Consider the following 19,111-nt stretch of genomic DNA (forward strand, 5'->3'; position numbering starts at 1 on the left):
GTTGGTAAACGTTAACCTAAGTTATCCAACTTTACTTGGGCGACTTAACATGGCCGCATTAACAATGCAAATAAATGACACCACGTACAGTTTTCATCAAGATACATAATACAGCAATAAAACTGTCAAAATACCAAACCAAAAGCAGCGCAACAACCACTTTTTCGGATTTAATTTTCCACCTCTTTTTTACAGACCAATGGGGAACCACCAGGGGCAGACAAGAGGGGAAGTCCCACCAACAAGACTTGACTTTCTACCCGTGTCGGTTTACGATTGGTTGTTCGTTGTGGGTTACTCCTGTTCAGTTGATTTTTTCAGTTAATGTCGCGTTTGGAATTGTTTTGTTCAACCACTTGGTTTGGGTCCGAAAAGACGCTTTTAAGTCCCTAACTCAGTCAAGCAAAACGATTCGTAATGCCCTGTTGCCGGCCACATTGGGATATACCCTACAATTCAGTTGGGGGGAGGTTTAATGTATTGGGTTGAGGTTTAAAAATAACACACCCTCTCCGTTCCTGAAAAGGATTCAGCAATTTACTGACGTTTAGCAAACATGCTTCTGCGGAAAACGCTGAATCCGAAATAGCTTAGGTGATGTTCCGCCATTCAACGGTTTATTGTCGCCCATAACTGCCTTGCACGTGTACACATTGGTTTAGATAAGGTGCTTTAGTTTTGATTTGTTAACGCTATGTTCTTTTTTATAATCTTACATGAAACGTCTTATCCAGTATCCACGGCGATACTGATTCCCAACACAGCTGTGATTGCGTGTGACGTCATAACACCACATTGCAATTTGATCTGTTCTCCTAAACAAGATTCGCAAACACCTATCTGTTTGCAGAGTTTGTTGGAAATTAGAAAGCGCCTTTTTATTTCCACTTGTGTGACATTCAACGTTAAGCCTCAAACAAGCACAAATGCTTTACAAAACCCAAGTTGTACCTACATAGTGTGACATTTTGAAACGATTACTTTATGGTTAATAAAGGTTATATTTGTACACAGGATTAGTAAGATAGATTTTGGGACATTGTGCACAACTACAATCACAGATTCTTACACTGAGACATAGCATGGGGGAAAAATCAATTACATTCGTTTTTCTATTACTTGTTTAATGAGTCGTGAAGGGTAAATTGCGAATAATTTCAAGTCAAGAATATACAATACCAAACATGTTTTTCATATATTGGTTGCCAAATTTAAATACACGACCTCTTATGAACACAAATATAGTGCAATAGTGTAGCAACTTCTGTGTTATATGTACACTGAACAATCAAGGCATCTATTCAAAGATGAAGCCATAGACGTAATTGCCGGCCCATATTCCAGCGCCCAAATAGGGAAAACCTCCATACATCACACCACAAGAAGCACAGCCAACAATACATGATCCACATGCGTTCTTTTGCCTGCAGTTATAAACTTTAGGATAATTTTTAACTCGAGTCTAACCCTAACGCATGTTTACTACATCATTTTTTTACAAATTATCCATATAGTTTACTGTCATGCCATACTCTACCCAAACTGTTTTCACAGCGGGCCGGAAAAATCTTTGCTCTTGTATGTGACGTAACGAACCGATTTTACATCATACCTATGCGTTGTTATCCTGTTATACCAGGCAAAATTATTACTAGAATGCATTCCACAGGTTTGTGCAATCTTTAACGTATTACGTTACCAAATTTTCCAACCGTTTTGTTTAATTACAAATGCTGGATAAAATGACGCCGGGCCACATCTAGCCTGCGGGCCGTAATTTGGTGACTTATGCTCTAACCACGGAATAATAGGCAGCGATGTCCAAAACGACGCTTTGTCTGCATGTAAATTAGCAACTTACCCATTGTGCATTTTGTATCCACACTCCCAAAGAGCACAAGTAGTGCATTCGGTCGTACAACTTCCCTTTATGTACACCGTCATCTTTGATACCAGTGATTCTTTGCCTATAGAATAAACTTTAAATGTTCCTGACCTGTGAGCTTTGCTATCGCACGAAGCATAACACCACCACAATTTACCTGCATTTGAATTTCCGATCAGCAAAATGATGCCAAGTAAAGCAACAAGCCAATTCATTGTCAAGTTATATTTAAGCAAGACTTAAATGTTACAACAAACTTATTATTGTCCTTGAGTAAACCTATTAACTAACAAACCTAAGTAAGCCAGTAATCTGAGCACAAACAGGTCATTCTCCAACCTGCAAAGCGCACATTAGAACTGGCAGTTTGGTTCCCCATTTAGACTAAGATTGTTTGGAGATAGACGGTGAAGTCCCACCAGCAAGAATCGAGTTTCTCGAGCTCTTGTGTTTTCCGACCGTTGTTGACACTTTTATGCCGCTTTCCCAGGGTAGAACTACTAACGTAAGAACTCACAGTAGCCAGGTTTGGGAATTTCTGCTAGGCTGTGCAACGGAACATAGGCGTTTATGGTAACAATGATTGCTGATTGCTGACTCGACCAGCAAATCGTCGGTTTCCTTTTTTGGTTTGCAGACAATAAGGGAAGTTCCACCAACAAGATTCGACTTTCTAGGTTTCCACTCGTGTCGGTTTACGATTGGTTGTTCGTTGTGGGTGACTTCTTTTTGGTTAGTTTCTAGACATTGTATCATCATTAATGGTGACAACACTTCAAATTTCCATTAATGTTACGTCGCATTTAGAAATGCCCCGCAGCGTTTTGTTCATGCATTTGGTTTTGTAACAACGCTTATATGACTGTTAAATGAAAACAACTAACATCACCTTTTTGAGAAGTTGAAGGTATGCCGTAAATTGCTTCAGTCGAAAACTAAGTACAAACTTTAAACAAAAAGCGGAATATGGTTTTCCGGTAAATTCACAGCTCATTTTTTTGTTGCGATGTCGCCCGTTATATTCGAACTGCTGAAAACTTGACAATGAATTCGCTTGTTGCCTTGTTTGGTATCATTTTGCTGATCGGTCATTTAAATGCAGGTAACTTGTAGTGCTGTTGTCCTTGCCTGCGATAGCAAACTGCAAGTGCCAGTAACGTTTATTGTACTATAGATAAAGGACCAATGGCATCAAAAGAGGAGGCCCATATAGAGGGAGGTTGTAAGATACAATGCGGGTATTGTGTAGGAATGTGTGGATAAAACATGTAAGTTATAACGAATTGTTGAAATATCCCGAGTCGTAACATCGATATTAAGCAAAAAACGTACAGTTTAAATATGCCGGGCGGTACGACATATACCAGAAAACCATAAAGTCGTTGGCGTCGAAGTTGAAGTTTCCAAGTGAAAGTCGAAGTTTCATGTTACGGCGAACCTTAAATTAAAGCATTAAGTAATATTAGTTGTTTTTATTTTAAGGGTCGGGTACACCTTCTGATTAAATCCTGCAAACCGCTAGAAAGAAGGTGTAATGCCCAGAAACCAACTGAACAGGAGTAACCCACAACGAACAACCAATCGTGAAATGACACGGGAAGAAATGTAGAAAGTCAAGTCTTGTTGGTGGGACTTCCCCTTCTGTCTGCAAACGAACAAAGGGAAGCCGAAAAAGGGGAAAACATTAACCTGCAAATACCCGAGTGAAAAAAACCCGAAAAAGTTGGCTGTGGTGCTATTTTCTCGACAGGTTTATTGTCGTTTCGTCTTTTACAAGGGTTTACACAAGTTTATTAGATCTTAGTGAGAACCATACGAGTCGGTGTCTTATATCTGTATTTTTCGCATTGCAAATGTGGCCATGTTAAGTCGCCTGGGTATAGTTGTATAGCCTAGGTTAACTGTCGTTTTACAACAGCAATTTCATTGTTTGCGGTATTACTATTAACTCTACGATAAACAGTTAGTATTGTATCCCGTGCCATTTTGCTTCATGTTAGTTTAAATGCAGGTAACTTTCGAAAAACGTACGTACAGTATTGTTTATGTTAACTTTTGTCGTTTTGAAGCAACACAAAAGACTGACTGACAATGTAGATCGAATGCTGGTCACTTTTGTGTATTCATGGTCGGACCAATCAACCCAAAAATATTTGAATATTCAACCTTACTGCAACACCATTATGTGCTTGGCATTTACCAAATTGGAAAGTCATGTTGAAATAAAATTAATTTCAAGAAAGGAGAAAAAAAGTTGTGCGTCTTGTCAACAGCGATCGAAAAAGTCAAGAGCCTACCCTAGAAACTCGATTCTTGCTGGTAGGACTTCCCCGTTTATCTGCAACAAAAGAAAATCTTAGTCTAAATGGGGAACCGAATTGCCAGCTTTAACAAGCGCTTTGCTGGGAAAGGATAACCCGTCTGTGCTCAGATTATTGGCTAGGGCAGGCTATGTTTGTTAATAGGTTTATTAAAGGACAATAATAAGTTAATTGTAACATTTAAGTCTTGCTTAAAATGATGAATTGGCTTGCTGCCTTGTTTGGGATCATTTGGGTGATCGGCCATTCAAATGCAGGTAACTTTTGATGTTCTTGTCCTTGCCTACGATGAAAGTCTCTTATGACATTAACATTTAAACTTTTTTTAGATGAAAGGTCAACAACATCATGGTTCAGTGCGCTCTTAGAAGAAGAGTGTGCGCACAAATGTACTGCTTGTACTGCGAAATGTGGAATCAACACGTACAAAGGGTAAATTGCTAATTCACATACAGACAAAGTTTCGTTACAGGTATCGCAGTTTTAAAGTATCGGTGTTTAAAATTTACCTAAAATTTTCGATAGAAAAAAATGGGAAGTCGAAGTCAGTGAACTGTACACAGATAAGTTGCAAAAATAAAACTATGTAGTAGATCGGTGTTAGCCTCCTGTTAAAAAATCCAATGATTTTATTTATGCAGACAAAAGACCAAATGTGGATCATGTTTCCTTGAATGTGCTTCTTGTGGTGCGAAGTTTAACGGGTTTACTTCAGTCGACGCTGGAATAAAGGCGGGCAAATTTGTGTACGACTGCATCTTTCCTGAATAGAGGCCTAATTGATTGTTGAGTATACATAGCACAGAAGTCTCTACATTAGTGACTATATTTTGTGTTTATCATTGACATTTTTTCTGAGTTTGTCTCTGCTATGGCTCTGTGTAAGAATGGTGAAAACTTTCACTGCTTTTAGACGCAAATGTAACATAGTCTTTTTTGTAGCTTCTGTGATTATAGTTGTGCACAATGTAATGCAATATTGTCCTTATCTTTCTAATCTTGTGTACATATACAACCTTTTTTAACTGTAAGGTAATCGTTTTAAAACGTAAAACGATGCAAGTGAAACGGGATTTGTAAAGCTTTGTGCATGTTTTGAGCTTAACGTGGAACGTCACACATGGGGAAATAAAAAACGCGCTTCCTAAAAGCCTTTAACAAACTCTCCACACAGATAGGTGTTGCTAATCTTGTTTAAGCGATCAGATCAAAATGCAGAGACGAAAATAAATCTACATGAAATCATTGCATTAACTACTGCGCTTAAACAGAAATAAACAACATGGCACATATCAGCATTCACTGCCGCACAGCGAAACATGAAGTTCTACACTGCAATGTGCTGTTATGGCGTCACAGACAATGCTTGTCAAAGCTGTGTTGGGAATCAATATCGCTGTGGATAGTGCGCTTCACGTGAGATAATTATCAAAAAAGAACACACCTTGGCTAAACCGAGGTATAACCTACACGTGCAGGGCAGTTACAGAGCTACTAACACAATATCTCCCGGGATACCCAAAAGTGCCTAATTTTCGGCAGGTGGCGCAAAGAGCACTTTTTTACATTTAAAACGTTATATCTCCAAAAATGCTCACGGTTAGGGCTATTAGGGTCGGGGTAAAGCATTTAAAATTCAATAAAACTAACCCAAAAATGTAGTTACTAATGTAAAAAAATAAAAAACTTATTTCCCAACCCAACCCCTCTTTAGCCGCTAAATAAAAAATTCAGCGCTTTACGCCCCCTTGTAAAAGTGAATCTCCCGGGAGGTATCGTGTTAGTAGCTCTAATGCAATAAACTGCTGAATCGCGGTACATCACTTCAGCTGAAACAGGTAAAAATGCTCATGGTAAGTGACACTTTGGGGTGAGTTTTGTTGTAATAAAACTTTTTTATACATATGCGAACAATTTTCACCCACTGATTATCCCGTGATTCAGCTTTTCAGATTTATCGTTTTCCACAAAAGCAGTTTTTGCTGACGTCAGGAAAATGCTGAATCCCTTTTAGGCAAGGACAGGGTGTGTTAGTTTTTAACCCCACCCAATTCAGTACACCTTACCGTCACTATTATATTAGGGCACAGGTTTTTTTTAAGGTTTGGTTTGGGTGACCGCTAAGTAGTTTTAAGAGACCGCAAGTGTTTCATTTAAATACCAAAAAATAGCCATATTTGCTTAAACGGGAATTTTGGGAAACTGCTGGAGAAATTTGGGGGACCGTTTCGGTCCCCCAAAACACCTTAAAAAAACACTGTTAGGGCATAATACATTAAACCTCACCCCAGCTGGAATGTAGGCTATTCCAATGTGGCCGTGCTTTTACATTTACGAGAAAATATGTGGATAGGTGTATAACTTGTGTTCGATATATTAAATGACATTTTTTTCAGCACAGTACTGGGCCGAGCAAGTCGCAGCGCTTAGATTGGTAGGCTAAACATTTTTTACTTACGTATTGATTCAACGAAAATCACCAAATGTAGGATATGTATTCTGTCCTGATTGATAGTGTGAATTTTAAAATATATATGTCATGCATGTGGAATTCGTAACAGTAGCCACACAGCGATTATGTTGTAAGTTATATTGTAAGCTACTTGAGATGAACAACGAGGTAGTTTAATATAGTATTGTGTGCTACTTCAAATGGTAACTGTCTATAGAATTCTTTCTCATTTCCTTGCTTTTAAACTAGCAAAAAAGGAATCGTCAGACTTTAAGTCACAGGCAGTTGAGCGGCGATATCTTATTTTAAACTAAGCTTATTTAAAAATGAATTAGATATCGTAGCTCAACTGCTTGTGACTGAAAGTCTGGCAATTCTTTTTCGCCAGTTCAACAGCAAGGTTAAATAAACAAAAATTGCACAGATAGTTACCATTTGAAATAGCACACAGTACTATAAGAAACTACTTCATCGTAGAGATTATCTCATCTAAGAGCTAATTGCTGCTCGTGGTAAGCGTACAATAGAAGTCGGCAACCCCTGGCACAAATTTAACCTGTTACACTGCTTGTTTTCAGTTTCTATCATGCTGTTGTATTAAAGTTTACTCTATTTGCACAAAACACTTTGCTTTCTGCTTACTATTACGATCACCTGGCACAAATCACTATTACCCACCAAAATGTTAGCACGCGAAGTCATTACCACATGAAAGTAACAAGTAAATCGGCAGTCGCCGTTGGAAAGGTTGCGAGCCCTGGCACACAACGTTAATTGAATTAATCTAACAACAAACTGCGCACAGACCAAAAAAAAATCCAATCAAGCAAAACGCCTTTGACCCCAAATGTAAGGGGTTAATGTTGACCGTTTTATCGGCTAAAGGGGAAGTACCCTCAGGGAGCAATCAGTTTTTCGTGTTGGTGGCCTCGTGTTGGTTTCTGATTTGTCCCTGGGTAACTTTGCACCACTTTGGCGCGGTGTCCCCAACCAACGCCGTCTACAATAAATTGACACTCATTTTTAATGTAAATGGCAATTTTTCTTGTTGGAGGGAGGGAGAAAATAGCGGTCTTTTTTATGTCCTTCCGGATGACTATCACATCATTCAGCGTGACGTCACATCCAGACTTTGGGATAAAACTGTTTGCACTGAAAATATTAGTAAACCTTTTTTATGACATGGGTCGCACCATAGAGCACTAATACTAGAGGCGACACTCCTAAATATCGGCAGATCGGTCACGCTTGGATGCTCCGGGTAAGATCGCCGATTTCCAGCAATGTACACTACAGTTTTAAGGCCAAAAGCTCAAAAGCTGTAAGTAGTGAGCTTAAAACGACACTCGCGTGTCCCTGATTGTCATTAAACTAACTTGTCAGGGTTATTTATGTCTGTTATATGTATTATAATACCACAATCTGGAAAAAAATATCATGAAGGCAAAGTTGAAGATAGTGCACACTGTTTTTACGTGTAAGGTCTCATCAGTACAGCTGGTTACAAGACACTGGCCATACCGGGTAGCCACTAAAAATGTGACATACGGAAACGTGAGTTCCGCTTACTTCAATATGGATGTACATAAAAATCACTTGGCAGTAACCAAAAATTGTACTTTCCAAGACAAAGTTTTAAATTTGGTAAATTCTGGTCCCAAATTTGTCTCAATTATTTCAAGGCTGATGTTTTCAAAGAACCTTTTCTACTTTTGTAACCCTGTAAGAGGTATGTTGTGGTTATTTATTTTGTTTAGAGCTGTTCTACCATTTTTTTTAATTCACTGAATTTTAGTACCTTTCCTTATGACATTTTTTTATCTGAGTTTTTTTGTGATTTAAACTATGATTGCATAGCTGGAGACAGGTGGCGGTGTAAAATCCACACTGCATTTACTCCCAAGACTCCAAAAAGAGACACATTTTACTCTAGGACATGCAAAAACTGTATGGTTTTTCAGAATCCTATTAAACCCAAGCAAATTACAAACCCCAACCTATAGCATATAATTACTACTTTCTTCAAACAACTGACATTTGTTGCCAATGTTATGACATTTACAGTGAAGGTTTTTTTGCAGTGTGCACCAGAACAAATCTATTATATTAAGACATTTACTCTTGGCAAACAAGCATGTAAATAAATTCAAGAATGGAAATTTAACTGAAGACTTGAACAAAATGTGTATAGTAAAGGTTTTCAAAGGAGGGATTTCACATTGAACAAGAAGATAGAAAACAAATCATTTCGCTTTTGAAGTGCAGTATTTTTTATTTTACTTGTATACATTGCGACCAAAAATATACACTATTTGGGCACATGTTTTTTTGTTGTTTTAAGACAGTTACATTAAGGTGGCCAATAAGTTTCAAATAAAATAGAGGTTGATGTTGACTTTTTAGACCACTTTTTGTTGAATTAAAAAAATTTAAAGTCTAAACTCCATTGTGCAAGTAGAAATGTATCCTGAATACCATTTTGGCAAAGAGGTATGATAAAATTTCCTGGTGGACAACTTGGCACAAACCATTTTTTAGGTTTTTATTTGACACAAAACAAATGGGTCCCCATGCACATCTGTGTTGCAAATTGTCTGCAGTATAAATGTTGGACAAATTAGTAGAAACAACTTGTTGCATTCCAAGAACTTCACATGCATTTTTTGCGAATTTGCGCATATTTTTTGTACAAAAGTTCTGGTTTGTTGTTTATTAAAGATTGCTGTATAGTTGATTGCATGAATGACCTGCCGGCTGCAGACATCAGTACAAACGTCTGGTACATCTACTGATACACTTTTAGCTATTTTGCAGCAGTAGAATAGATATCTTCCACTTCTCGAGGTGATACATCGGTCTTGGTAGCAGTGAGACAACCTGTACGCTGTTCCTGGACATTCAACACTGGTTGCCCTGGTCTCTTGATCAATTTCAATAACAATTAGGTCGATTTTTCTCCTTAAGCATGTTGCTTCTTCTAAATTCATCTTATAGTACTTTTTGCATCGCAAAAAAATAAGTACCGGCTGCTTGGCTTTTCATTTATTAGTACAAACTTGGAAAAAAAGCTAAAACGTCCTATGCTATTAGAAGCAAAAACCAATGAAAATGGTCACGTGGCAACGGAGCATCCAAGCGTGACCAATCTGCAGAGGTTGATCAGAAAAAAAGTGCCGCAATTCCTTGTTTGTCTATTTTTTTTGCAAAACTAAAACTGTGTTCCACAGAATGTAGTTGTTAAAAATCTTATTGCTTCAAAAAATAGATATATTTGCTAAACAAGACAAGATATGATTGATTTCACGCTTGAGTGAACAATCAGTTACCTCTCTAGTATTAGTGCTCTATGGTCGCACCATTGTTAGCTTTATTGTTAAGGGTTTTTGATAATCGGGTCTAGGACAGTGGAACCTTTTGTGGACCGTGGCCCCCTAAAAGTAGCTTTTGGGCTTCGTGGCCCCCTTCAAGTAACCCTGTAGGACCTGTGGCCCCCTTAAAAATGTAAATAGCAATCACGTGTTGAAATTCCGTGCTAATTTCGGCTTTAAACAGGTCGAAGCTACGAAAAACACCCGTTGAGCATTGGAGTCTTTATTTAAAGCACTATTTAAAACTGTATGATATAGGCAAGTCACTGCGCAGCACAAAATTCAAGAGAATTTAACAGTACGACAGTCGGGAAGAACTTCCTACAACAGCAAAAGGGCTTGAAAACCCACGAAAAATGTCTCGCGACAAAACTAATAAAGAAACAAGGAAACTCACAAGTCACGAAGCCCACTCTTAAATTATCATCGCCCAAACGGATTTTTTTAGTTATGGTTACACCTGAAATTGTAGCTGGAATGCTGCCAAACGCGACAGGAGAGGAGCTAAAAAAAGGTGTGAAGGGCGCAAAATGTGCCAACGGTCAAATTCCGATTTAGTGGAAAACAATGTACCAAGAAGCAATTAAACAGGTAAAAGGTAAACGTGGACCTAACAAAAAGATGTGAAAAGGGATTATGGTGGAAAACATGAAAACCATACGTGAAATTAAGATAAACGCGTTTTCGGTATGAGCACACACAGAAGACAACTTATGACAAACAAACTTGACTAATTTCAAACAAGGTGATAACGACACAAAAATGATGGTAACAGTATTATAACTTCAGTAGGTTTGAACTTAGGATAAGCTCGTGGCTATTGTGAACCTGTTGTTTCCTCAGAAGGTGTCGGCTCGGGTGAAGGTTGTGGAAAATCTGTGAGTTCTATAGGCACACATTGCTCCGAGTCATCACGACAATACCAAGGCATACAGCGACATCCAGGGGTACAATCAAACGAACAACTTTGAATTTTACCTGCTGCTAAGGCGCTACAGGACAAATCGCTTGAAGCGCATGGAGAATGGTAAGCCTCGTTCTCAGGACAAACTTCGACTGTGTAAAAAGAAAATTTGAAATTAATTGTTTAATTACACAAAGTTTACAAGTTGAAATCTTTTTTCTGCATGAAGGGCAAATCCGCAATTTTAATACTGTTGTTGCCAGGCATAATTCATAAACTGTCTTTCAACTGTCTTTGGTTGAGCAAAAGGACTACAACTTAAAGAAAATAAATGCAAACTAAATTTATGAAGGAAATCAAAACAATTTTCGATTTTGAACGTTGTTTAGCATTAGATGTAAATCAGCACCTTTATACCGTTCTGTAAGTTTTAAGATAAAAAACGTAACGTCTTCTTTTTTAGATGCATATATTTCGCTTTAACGTTGTCGTAAATATCTGCAGACACGCAGAAAAAAGTATTATTTACCTTATTCACAAACTAACAACAAATATTTTCTTACCTGGAGTCGCACATAACAAGACGGAGGCTAAAACAGCTACGCAGTACAGAACCTTCATGTCGCAGCTTTTGTTGAGTTTTAATTGCAAAGTTAGAGTGCAAACGATGCTTTGCTCAAACGCTTTGGTTTAGACATTAATACCGTTTGGGCCTTACTTATACCAACTCGTTTCTGGTTTTGGAAAACCCGCTGTCGTAAAGTTGACTCATCGGGTAAAATTAACATCTACGCGGTGTAACAAAGCCTGCTTTACCGAAACACTTTTGGTGAGACAAACCAGTTGTATTTGGACCTTGCAGACAATTTTAATTTAATGATGTCTTCCGGCACTGATCATCAACATGTATTTCTGGCAATGTGTGAAGAAAATGTTTCTAAAAATTCCGTTGAGTACCGAAAATAGTTTTTACACGTTTGTAAAAATAACCACTAATAGCTATCAGCTTCAATTTTTAAGTTAAAAGTGCTGATTGAAGCTTTGTGCTTATTTACATAAATGACCGAAGGAATCTCAAACAGTGAATATGGAATGTCATTAATTATGCACCCAATGAACATCAACATTCTTAATTGGTTTTCATGCAAACAGTGGAAATCTGCAAATTTCATTTTGAATTCAAATGTAGAGCCTGCATGCTTTATTTGCGTTGTATGACACAAGCTTACAAATACCAAATTTGTCTAGCTCCGGCCACATTAAATTTTCTTACGTAGTTTTCAAAGGCACACATAAGCGAAATTGCCGAATAGCGTTTTCAAAAATACTTTTTCACGCGGCGGGAAAATAAATTTTAACCTACATATTTCAGTTTTCTTTTCTTCCTAGTGCTTTTTGGTGGCGACAAGATTGTAGTAAACGTCACCAGTCAAAATAGGCAATTTATTTTAAATTTTATTATCATAAGTATTTTGTATTCAATATAGTTTATAGTTAGATAGCTGCAAAACAATATCATACAATTTTAAACCATTTGTTCATCGCACCGAAGCCTGAAGCTACTATGGTTAAATACTTGGGTTATATTACAATAATATTTTGAAGATGTGCCTATTTTTTCCATTTTTACACGAAATTCGTTGCATAGATTTTCCAATGTAATCAGAGTAGTCATTGGTAAAAACGAAGGTAAAATACCTTACAGTATATATTCCTGAAATAGCCATATTTTTTTCAAACCCAATTTATATATTACGCAAAATAAAGGGTGACTATAAAAATGTTTAACACTCATTGCCACAAAATATTGCCACCAAATTGTCACAAAAATTTTGGGGTCAAAATAAGAAGGTAATGCTGATTGTCTAAATTTGAGTAAGGTTCAACTGAGCTTTTCAAAACGGGGTCGAATTTCAGAGTGGTTCAGGTTCAATCTTAAATAAAATACGTATGATGCAGGGCTGACTTTACACTGGGCTACATTTACGTCGTAATTTTACTTTAGTTAGTTGAATTTGCGGACCTAATGTGACAGGTATTTGCAAATATTATAAGCCCTGGCTCAAACTTTAATTTCGGACCCGCTTACAACTGGGTATTTCTTGTTAGATTTTCACTTGGTTATAATACCTATTTTATGACTTTATTTGTACATTTAAACATGTTAAAAGTTGTAATCGACGCTTTTAACCTATATATCAGGGGTTCTTAACCAGGAGTACATGTATCACTTGGGGGTACGAAGCACCAAAGCAAGGGGTACGACATACAGTGTGAAATTGTACAATATTTAGGCATATTTGCAGACTTCCCATACCGTCCTTATTTCTAAGATTTGTCCATATTTTGAAGGGCCATGTCCTAGAAAAGTTCATTGTCCCTTTTTGTCTTATTTTCAACAATTGCTATAGTCAAATTCCTGCTACAAGTAGAAGTAAACCTAGACCCGACCTGTTGTGAGATGCACTTAGTATTTTTTACGAACAACCAGTCGCTGAAACAGATTGTTTCTTTCCAAAATATATTGCAAATATTATGTCATGGCTCGTATAAATGCCAAGATTTGTTCCAAAACATTGGTTTCGTTTCGCATAAACAATTAATTTTTCGGTTGTCCTTATTTTTGGTTTCAAGTCGATGGCAACCCTGCATATTTGTGAAGAACGCGTAACAAGATTCTTTGTTATATGTCTGACTGATTGTTGGTGTGCTTCAAATATTGTTGAACTTACAAGACTGTTTTAATGTATGCATTCAACGCGTAAGTTATAAAAGCACTGAGTTTAGTTACAATTTTATTTACTTCCGTCAGTCATTGTACACAGGGGGTATGAGAAAATTTCATGAAAGCTCAAAGGGTACCAGCTCTAAAAAGGTTAAGAAACACTGCTACAAGTTACTTTAACCAGCCCACGGCATTCAGTTTTATTAACCCTAACGTTGAATTAATATATCGGAGAGACGGGTATGTAACTCACTACGGGCCTAAATGAAATCCAAAGAAACGTAGCAAAAAGAGAATACAGGAAATCCGCCTCAGCTAAAGTGCGGTCACGTGATCCATTTTGCAGCTGCTGTTGTAATTGCAAAAGAGAAAGATAACAGGAAAAGAGGGCTTTAAAATCGTGAAACAGGACTCGCGCGCCAACACGATGAACGTAAAAACTGATGTTTTAATTGCAATTAGTTATCTGTTGCTTTTACACCCTGAACTACGGTTTTCATCAACATACCTACGTTTTACCGTTTTGGGCCATTCTCGTTTTTACCCTCTTGGTGTTATAAGAACGACTGTGTTGGGCAGCTAACATTACCCTGAAGAAGACGCCCCGTATATGACGTCGAAACGTCGGTTGACGTGTACATATTTTGCATGCCGATATGCTGCGGTATGAAGGTTTTATGTTTATGTTTTGCAGCTGTTTTAGTATCCGTGTTGGTATGTGTGAATAAAAGTAAGAAAATATTTGCTGATCATTTGTTTAATCTGAGAGGTAACTTAAACAGTAAATTTAATGAAACCCATACAAGCATAAAGTTTATGAACAAACATATCGTGTATGTAGAGAACCTCGCCAAAGGCAAAATCCAAACAGTTTGTTCGACCATGCAGAACGAATTTTACGCCCAACAATACATTTACATTTTGGTTAGATTTGTGGATACTAAGGAGTATGCTGAAAGAAAGTTGTGATAGCATAAAAAGTTACCGTTGTAATGGTCAAAATGCCCAAACGATTTCGTCGCAACAAAATGCTTTTGTACTTTACTTTTCTGCTTAACCAGTCTGCTTTTACAACCCTGGAAGGTAAGTTGATTGTTTGGTTTTGGTTTTCTCAGCTTAACCTGTTGCTCGAGACATCTTGATTCAATTACAAAATGTCAAAAAACAAGCATTCAATCTAAATTGTATGCTTAATTGTATCCTTTTATCAACGCAAACTCATTTAATGTGTAGTTTTTCCATTGTGTTTTTGACACAACGATGCTGTAACTCAACATGGCGTAGCTAGAGCTGCTAGACGTTTTGTATTTGCAGGCCTACAGAGCTCACTCAACCGTAGAAAAGGAACAAATGCGCTAGCAGTGTTGTATGTGTGTATGTTCCTATCGGCACTTCTTCTACCATCGTTTGTTATCAGCAAATTCGGTTGCAAAAAATGCTTTCTAGGTTCCCTTTCTACATATGGGTTGTATATCATTGGTAAGTTGTAGACGTTTGTTCATGTTTGAAGTATAGTAGTTAATTCGTAGTTACAAAGCTTTTGTTAGCTGCAGCAAAGTTGTTTTTTGGGTTGTATAAACACAGCCATACCATATATTTGACTATAGTCAACACTAAATATTTCAATGAATGCAACGTCAGCTTTGAGAAAGTGGTCGTGCGGCCTTAACACGTTACAACACATAACATGCATAAGTAACACATGCATCCAAAATTTCTAAATTCGTCAATAACATATAATTTTGTTTCAGCGAATTTTCACCCTAGTTCATACACACTTATCCCAGCGGCAGCTTTGGTTGGTGTTGGGTCTGGAATCTATTGGCCTACAGCTTATGCCTACGTCACTCGCATGTCTAGTCATGCGTCGCGAAACGACTTTGCCGAGTTTAAACGCATCAACAAGAACACGTTCGCAACTTTCTTTACGTTTGTGTACTGCTCTATGGTGGTTGGAAGTTCAGTCACGATTGTAATGTTGTTTACCGTTTCATCAATTAACGTTGCCTTCGGTTCAACATCAAACCACACTGCAGCAAACGTCACCGAACGAATGAACAAAACTTGTGGCTTGTTTGATGAGAATAAGTCACCACCAAATAATGGGACAGTCATGAATATAAGCAATTTGACCCTTTATATTATTCTGTCTGGATTTTTTCTTCTCAATGCAACATCGATGGTGTTAAGCTCTTGTTTAGACGATTATTCCGAAAATATCACATCCGCCGCAAAACTGGAAGCTGCTCAATTTTCGTCTGGCTTAAGTGACGAAGAAAATAACCACGTCGCTTTAGACGATAATTCATTGCCTGTTATGCAAGAGCAAAATACTGAAGAAGACGAAATAAGCAAAAAGAAAAATCCGTTTGGGCTCCTTAGAGAAACATTAAAGCTTCTGTCCAGCGATCTTATTGCGATATTGTTGCTACCACACACCATCTACATTGGCATGGGCCAGGCTTTCTTAAGAGGAACATACTTCGGTAACTGGATTTCTTGTCACTTTGGTGAGTACTGCTTGCTTTGATGCGATGGCAAGCTTTTTCACGTGTTTGATGTATGCCAGGGTGCTTAAACTATAACTTAATGGCCTTGTGTCGGAAATTCCAAATTTATCAATCAGTTTCGTATAGTCTGATAGTGTAATGCGGGACTGAAGTATGAAAACACAACTCAAAATAATTTCTACGTTAATGTCTTAATTTTAACTAGCTGGGGAATGTTTTACTTTTTGTTCTTTGTCAAAATTCGCGAAAGAGCAAGCGACGCCCATGGTCCTCCGGTTGAAAACCACTGCCTTAAGGAATACATTATATCAAATTCGTTTCATTTCGTGGGAAACATAAAATGACTGAACAGTTTAATTTGCACAGTGGGTCACACTACATGTGTCTTATACAGAAAACCATTCAACGCATGTTTCTCAAATCTTTACAAATCTTATTTGTGTACTGTTTCCGCAAATAATTCATCGTTTTTCTTTTGTTGCAGGAATATATTACGTGTCGTACATGATGCTTGTCTTTTCCACGACTTCCCTGTTAACCAGCTATGCATCCGCAAAACTGCTGGCTCTATTTAATCATCGCGTATTGTTTGGCATTTCAGTGTTCTTGCAACTGATTGTTTTAATTACCTTGCTACTGTGGCAGACCAGCAACATCGCTTGGCCTTTCTTTCTCCTCACTATTGCACTCGGAGTTAGCCGGTCTTTGCTTAGAACTCAAACTCCCACTTTGTTTGCTACCTTTTTTCCCCACAAACAAAATCAGGCAGCATCCTTGCAATCGTCTTCTGAAGCCCTCGGCAAATCAATATCCTTTGGCCTTATGTCCTTTCTCCTGCCCATATCTTTAGTCGTAGTTGTACTTGTGATGTCGTTACTCGCATATCTAATGGTGAACGTCTGCACACTGATCCGGGACAAACCGTTTCGAAAGATTAGGTGCACGAAGTAGACTCATTGAACTAGAGTTGTCAGTCACCAGATGCAGGCCGGGATCGACCTGGGTTCGGGCTTAGGTATTTTAAACAAATGAGCTTAAATAGGGAACTGACTTAACATAGGCTACTGAGTCATAATTTAAAAACAAAATCACCTAGCTAGTTTGCTGGACTTAACCTTATGACCCCAAAACATCAAACCTCTTGTTTAAGCCATTTTCTATTACTGTATGTTGTATGTGTCTTTTTTATTATACTCTGCACTCTTTGTACGCTTTTAATTTACAGACATGTCAACCAAACTTTTTGGCCCAAATGGGCTTCCCAAAACGATTCGAATTTGGGGTGGGTTTGGGTTTCAATTCCAAGCACGCTTATAACTCTACGTTGAGCTGCTGGAACAATTTATTCAAAATTTGATTATCATTAGGAATTTGTATTCAATGAAGTTCAGTTGGATAAGCTGCAACACCATATCATTTAACTTTGAATTGTATCTAACTTATTTTTACCACGATTCGTTTATTGCACCGAAGCATGGCTACTACGGTTATAAATAAACTTGGGTTTCATTGCAATAAAATTTCCAAGACATGCCTATTTTTGCTTATTTACACAAATCTTCGTTGTATTTTCCAAAACCGTAATGTATTCGCTGTCGTTATTGCTGACCACACAATTTTGAGCGGGATAAAATAACGATAGTAAAAATAATTTACATCATGTAATCTCAAAATAGCATAGTATTTTTGAACCTGAGTTATATAGCACGCGTAGTAGAATGGCCAAAATTATAGAGTAGTCATAAATCTGCACAAGTTTTACATCGGCTTTTATAATTAGAGGGGCAAAACTTGTTTTTCACACCAGTTTGTCTTTAAGATTTGTTTTCTCGCCTTTATATGCAGGTAAAACAATTTGACATTTCTTATTTCGTGTTACAAAATTTGAAAATGGCTTCCTTTGATTAAGAAAATTAAATTTCTTTTCACAAAATGACAAAATTTTACAAAAACCTGGGTAAAAAAGTTCCAACTTAGTTCTTGCTCAGTTTTTCTTGCCAGATCATTTAAAGACAAGCAAAATAGTCGTTAGTGTTAAAAACTTACAAAAGAAATTACAATGTATTAAATCAGGGGTGTGCAACCTTTTTCGGCGGTGGGCCATATAACCAATTTCGGACATCAAGCGAGGGCCACACAGTTTTTTTCATGTACCGTATTTACACTTTTTTACACTACTGTTTGTGCGGCTTGCATTATAATATCATGTCGATATTATTTCCACACCCCTGCGTTTTGTTTTATTTTGCTTTTAAAATCAACTTTAAAATGTTAGGTGCAAGTAGGTTTCGTCGCAACACTGCCTTTCACAACAAAGTAATTGTTTACTGGACAAAGAGGTATATTACGTCACATTCGGTATAGATACGCAACAAGCACCTAGTGCGAATAGAAGACCATAGGTCTGGGTGTATTAAGTTTCATGCGCTGGTTTAGCTTATTCTTGTTACGTATAGCAACTTAGGAGATTTACCGAAAACTAATCAGAGAATCAGAGTGTTGTTGAGGGCCACACTAAATGGCTTGGCGGGCCGGATTGTGGCCCGCGGGCCGCGGGTTGCACACCCCTGTATTAAATACTTTTTGGGTTTGTACTATCATTACTTTTTTACAAATTCAAAGGAAATTGTTTACTGGGCGAAAATCAGTTGTTATCCATGTGACGTAAACCGCTTGTTCAAACTTCGGTAATCTTGAAATGTTAATTTTAATCGATGCGTCGTTGCGGTTATGTACGAGTTTAATGCGGATTGAGTTGGCGGTTTCAAATTTTCCAAAACCATAATCTATTCGCTATTAAGTATCGCTCAAACGCTTGTGAAGTTCACAATCAAAATCAAGAGTTTATTTCACAAAAACGCTAACTTGGCAACTTAAACCCAACAGAAGGCTGCGATATGAAGATTTTTTGCTGTGTCACTGTTTTAGGCTCTTTGCTGTTATGTG

General features: G+C 37.6%; 1 protein-coding gene and 1 long non-coding RNA gene across 2 annotated transcripts; one reads left to right on the forward strand and one right to left on the reverse strand.

The window, feature by feature from the left end:
- Positions 1–1,207: 1,207 nt before the first annotated feature.
- On the reverse strand, positions 1,208–1,960 carry LOC145212873 (uncharacterized). The gene is made up of 2 exons (XR_013856801.1): positions 1,862–1,960; positions 1,208–1,424 (listed from the first exon to the last, which is right to left on the reverse strand). It is a non-coding gene; the product is annotated as an uncharacterized LOC145212873 (long non-coding RNA).
- A 12,260-nt stretch (positions 1,961–14,220) lies between these two features.
- LOC145230113 (protein unc-93 homolog A-like) lies at positions 14,221–17,432 on the forward strand. Its single transcript, XM_080095494.1, has 5 exons — positions 14,221–14,319; positions 14,585–14,738; positions 14,970–15,134; positions 15,407–16,165; positions 16,650–17,432. The coding sequence occupies exons 2-5, from the start codon at positions 14,648–14,650 to the stop codon at positions 17,114–17,116; spliced, it is 1,482 nt and encodes a 493-aa protein (XP_079951620.1). The 5' UTR covers positions 14,221–14,319; positions 14,585–14,647; the 3' UTR covers positions 17,117–17,432.
- Positions 17,433–19,111: the final 1,679 nt, after the last annotated feature.

The sequence above is a fragment of the Phallusia mammillata genome, chromosome 1 (genome assembly GCF_965637545.1).
Source record: "Phallusia mammillata chromosome 1, kaPhaMamm4.hap1.1, whole genome shotgun sequence".
Classification (NCBI taxonomy): Eukaryota; Metazoa; Chordata; class Ascidiacea; order Phlebobranchia; family Ascidiidae; genus Phallusia; species Phallusia mammillata.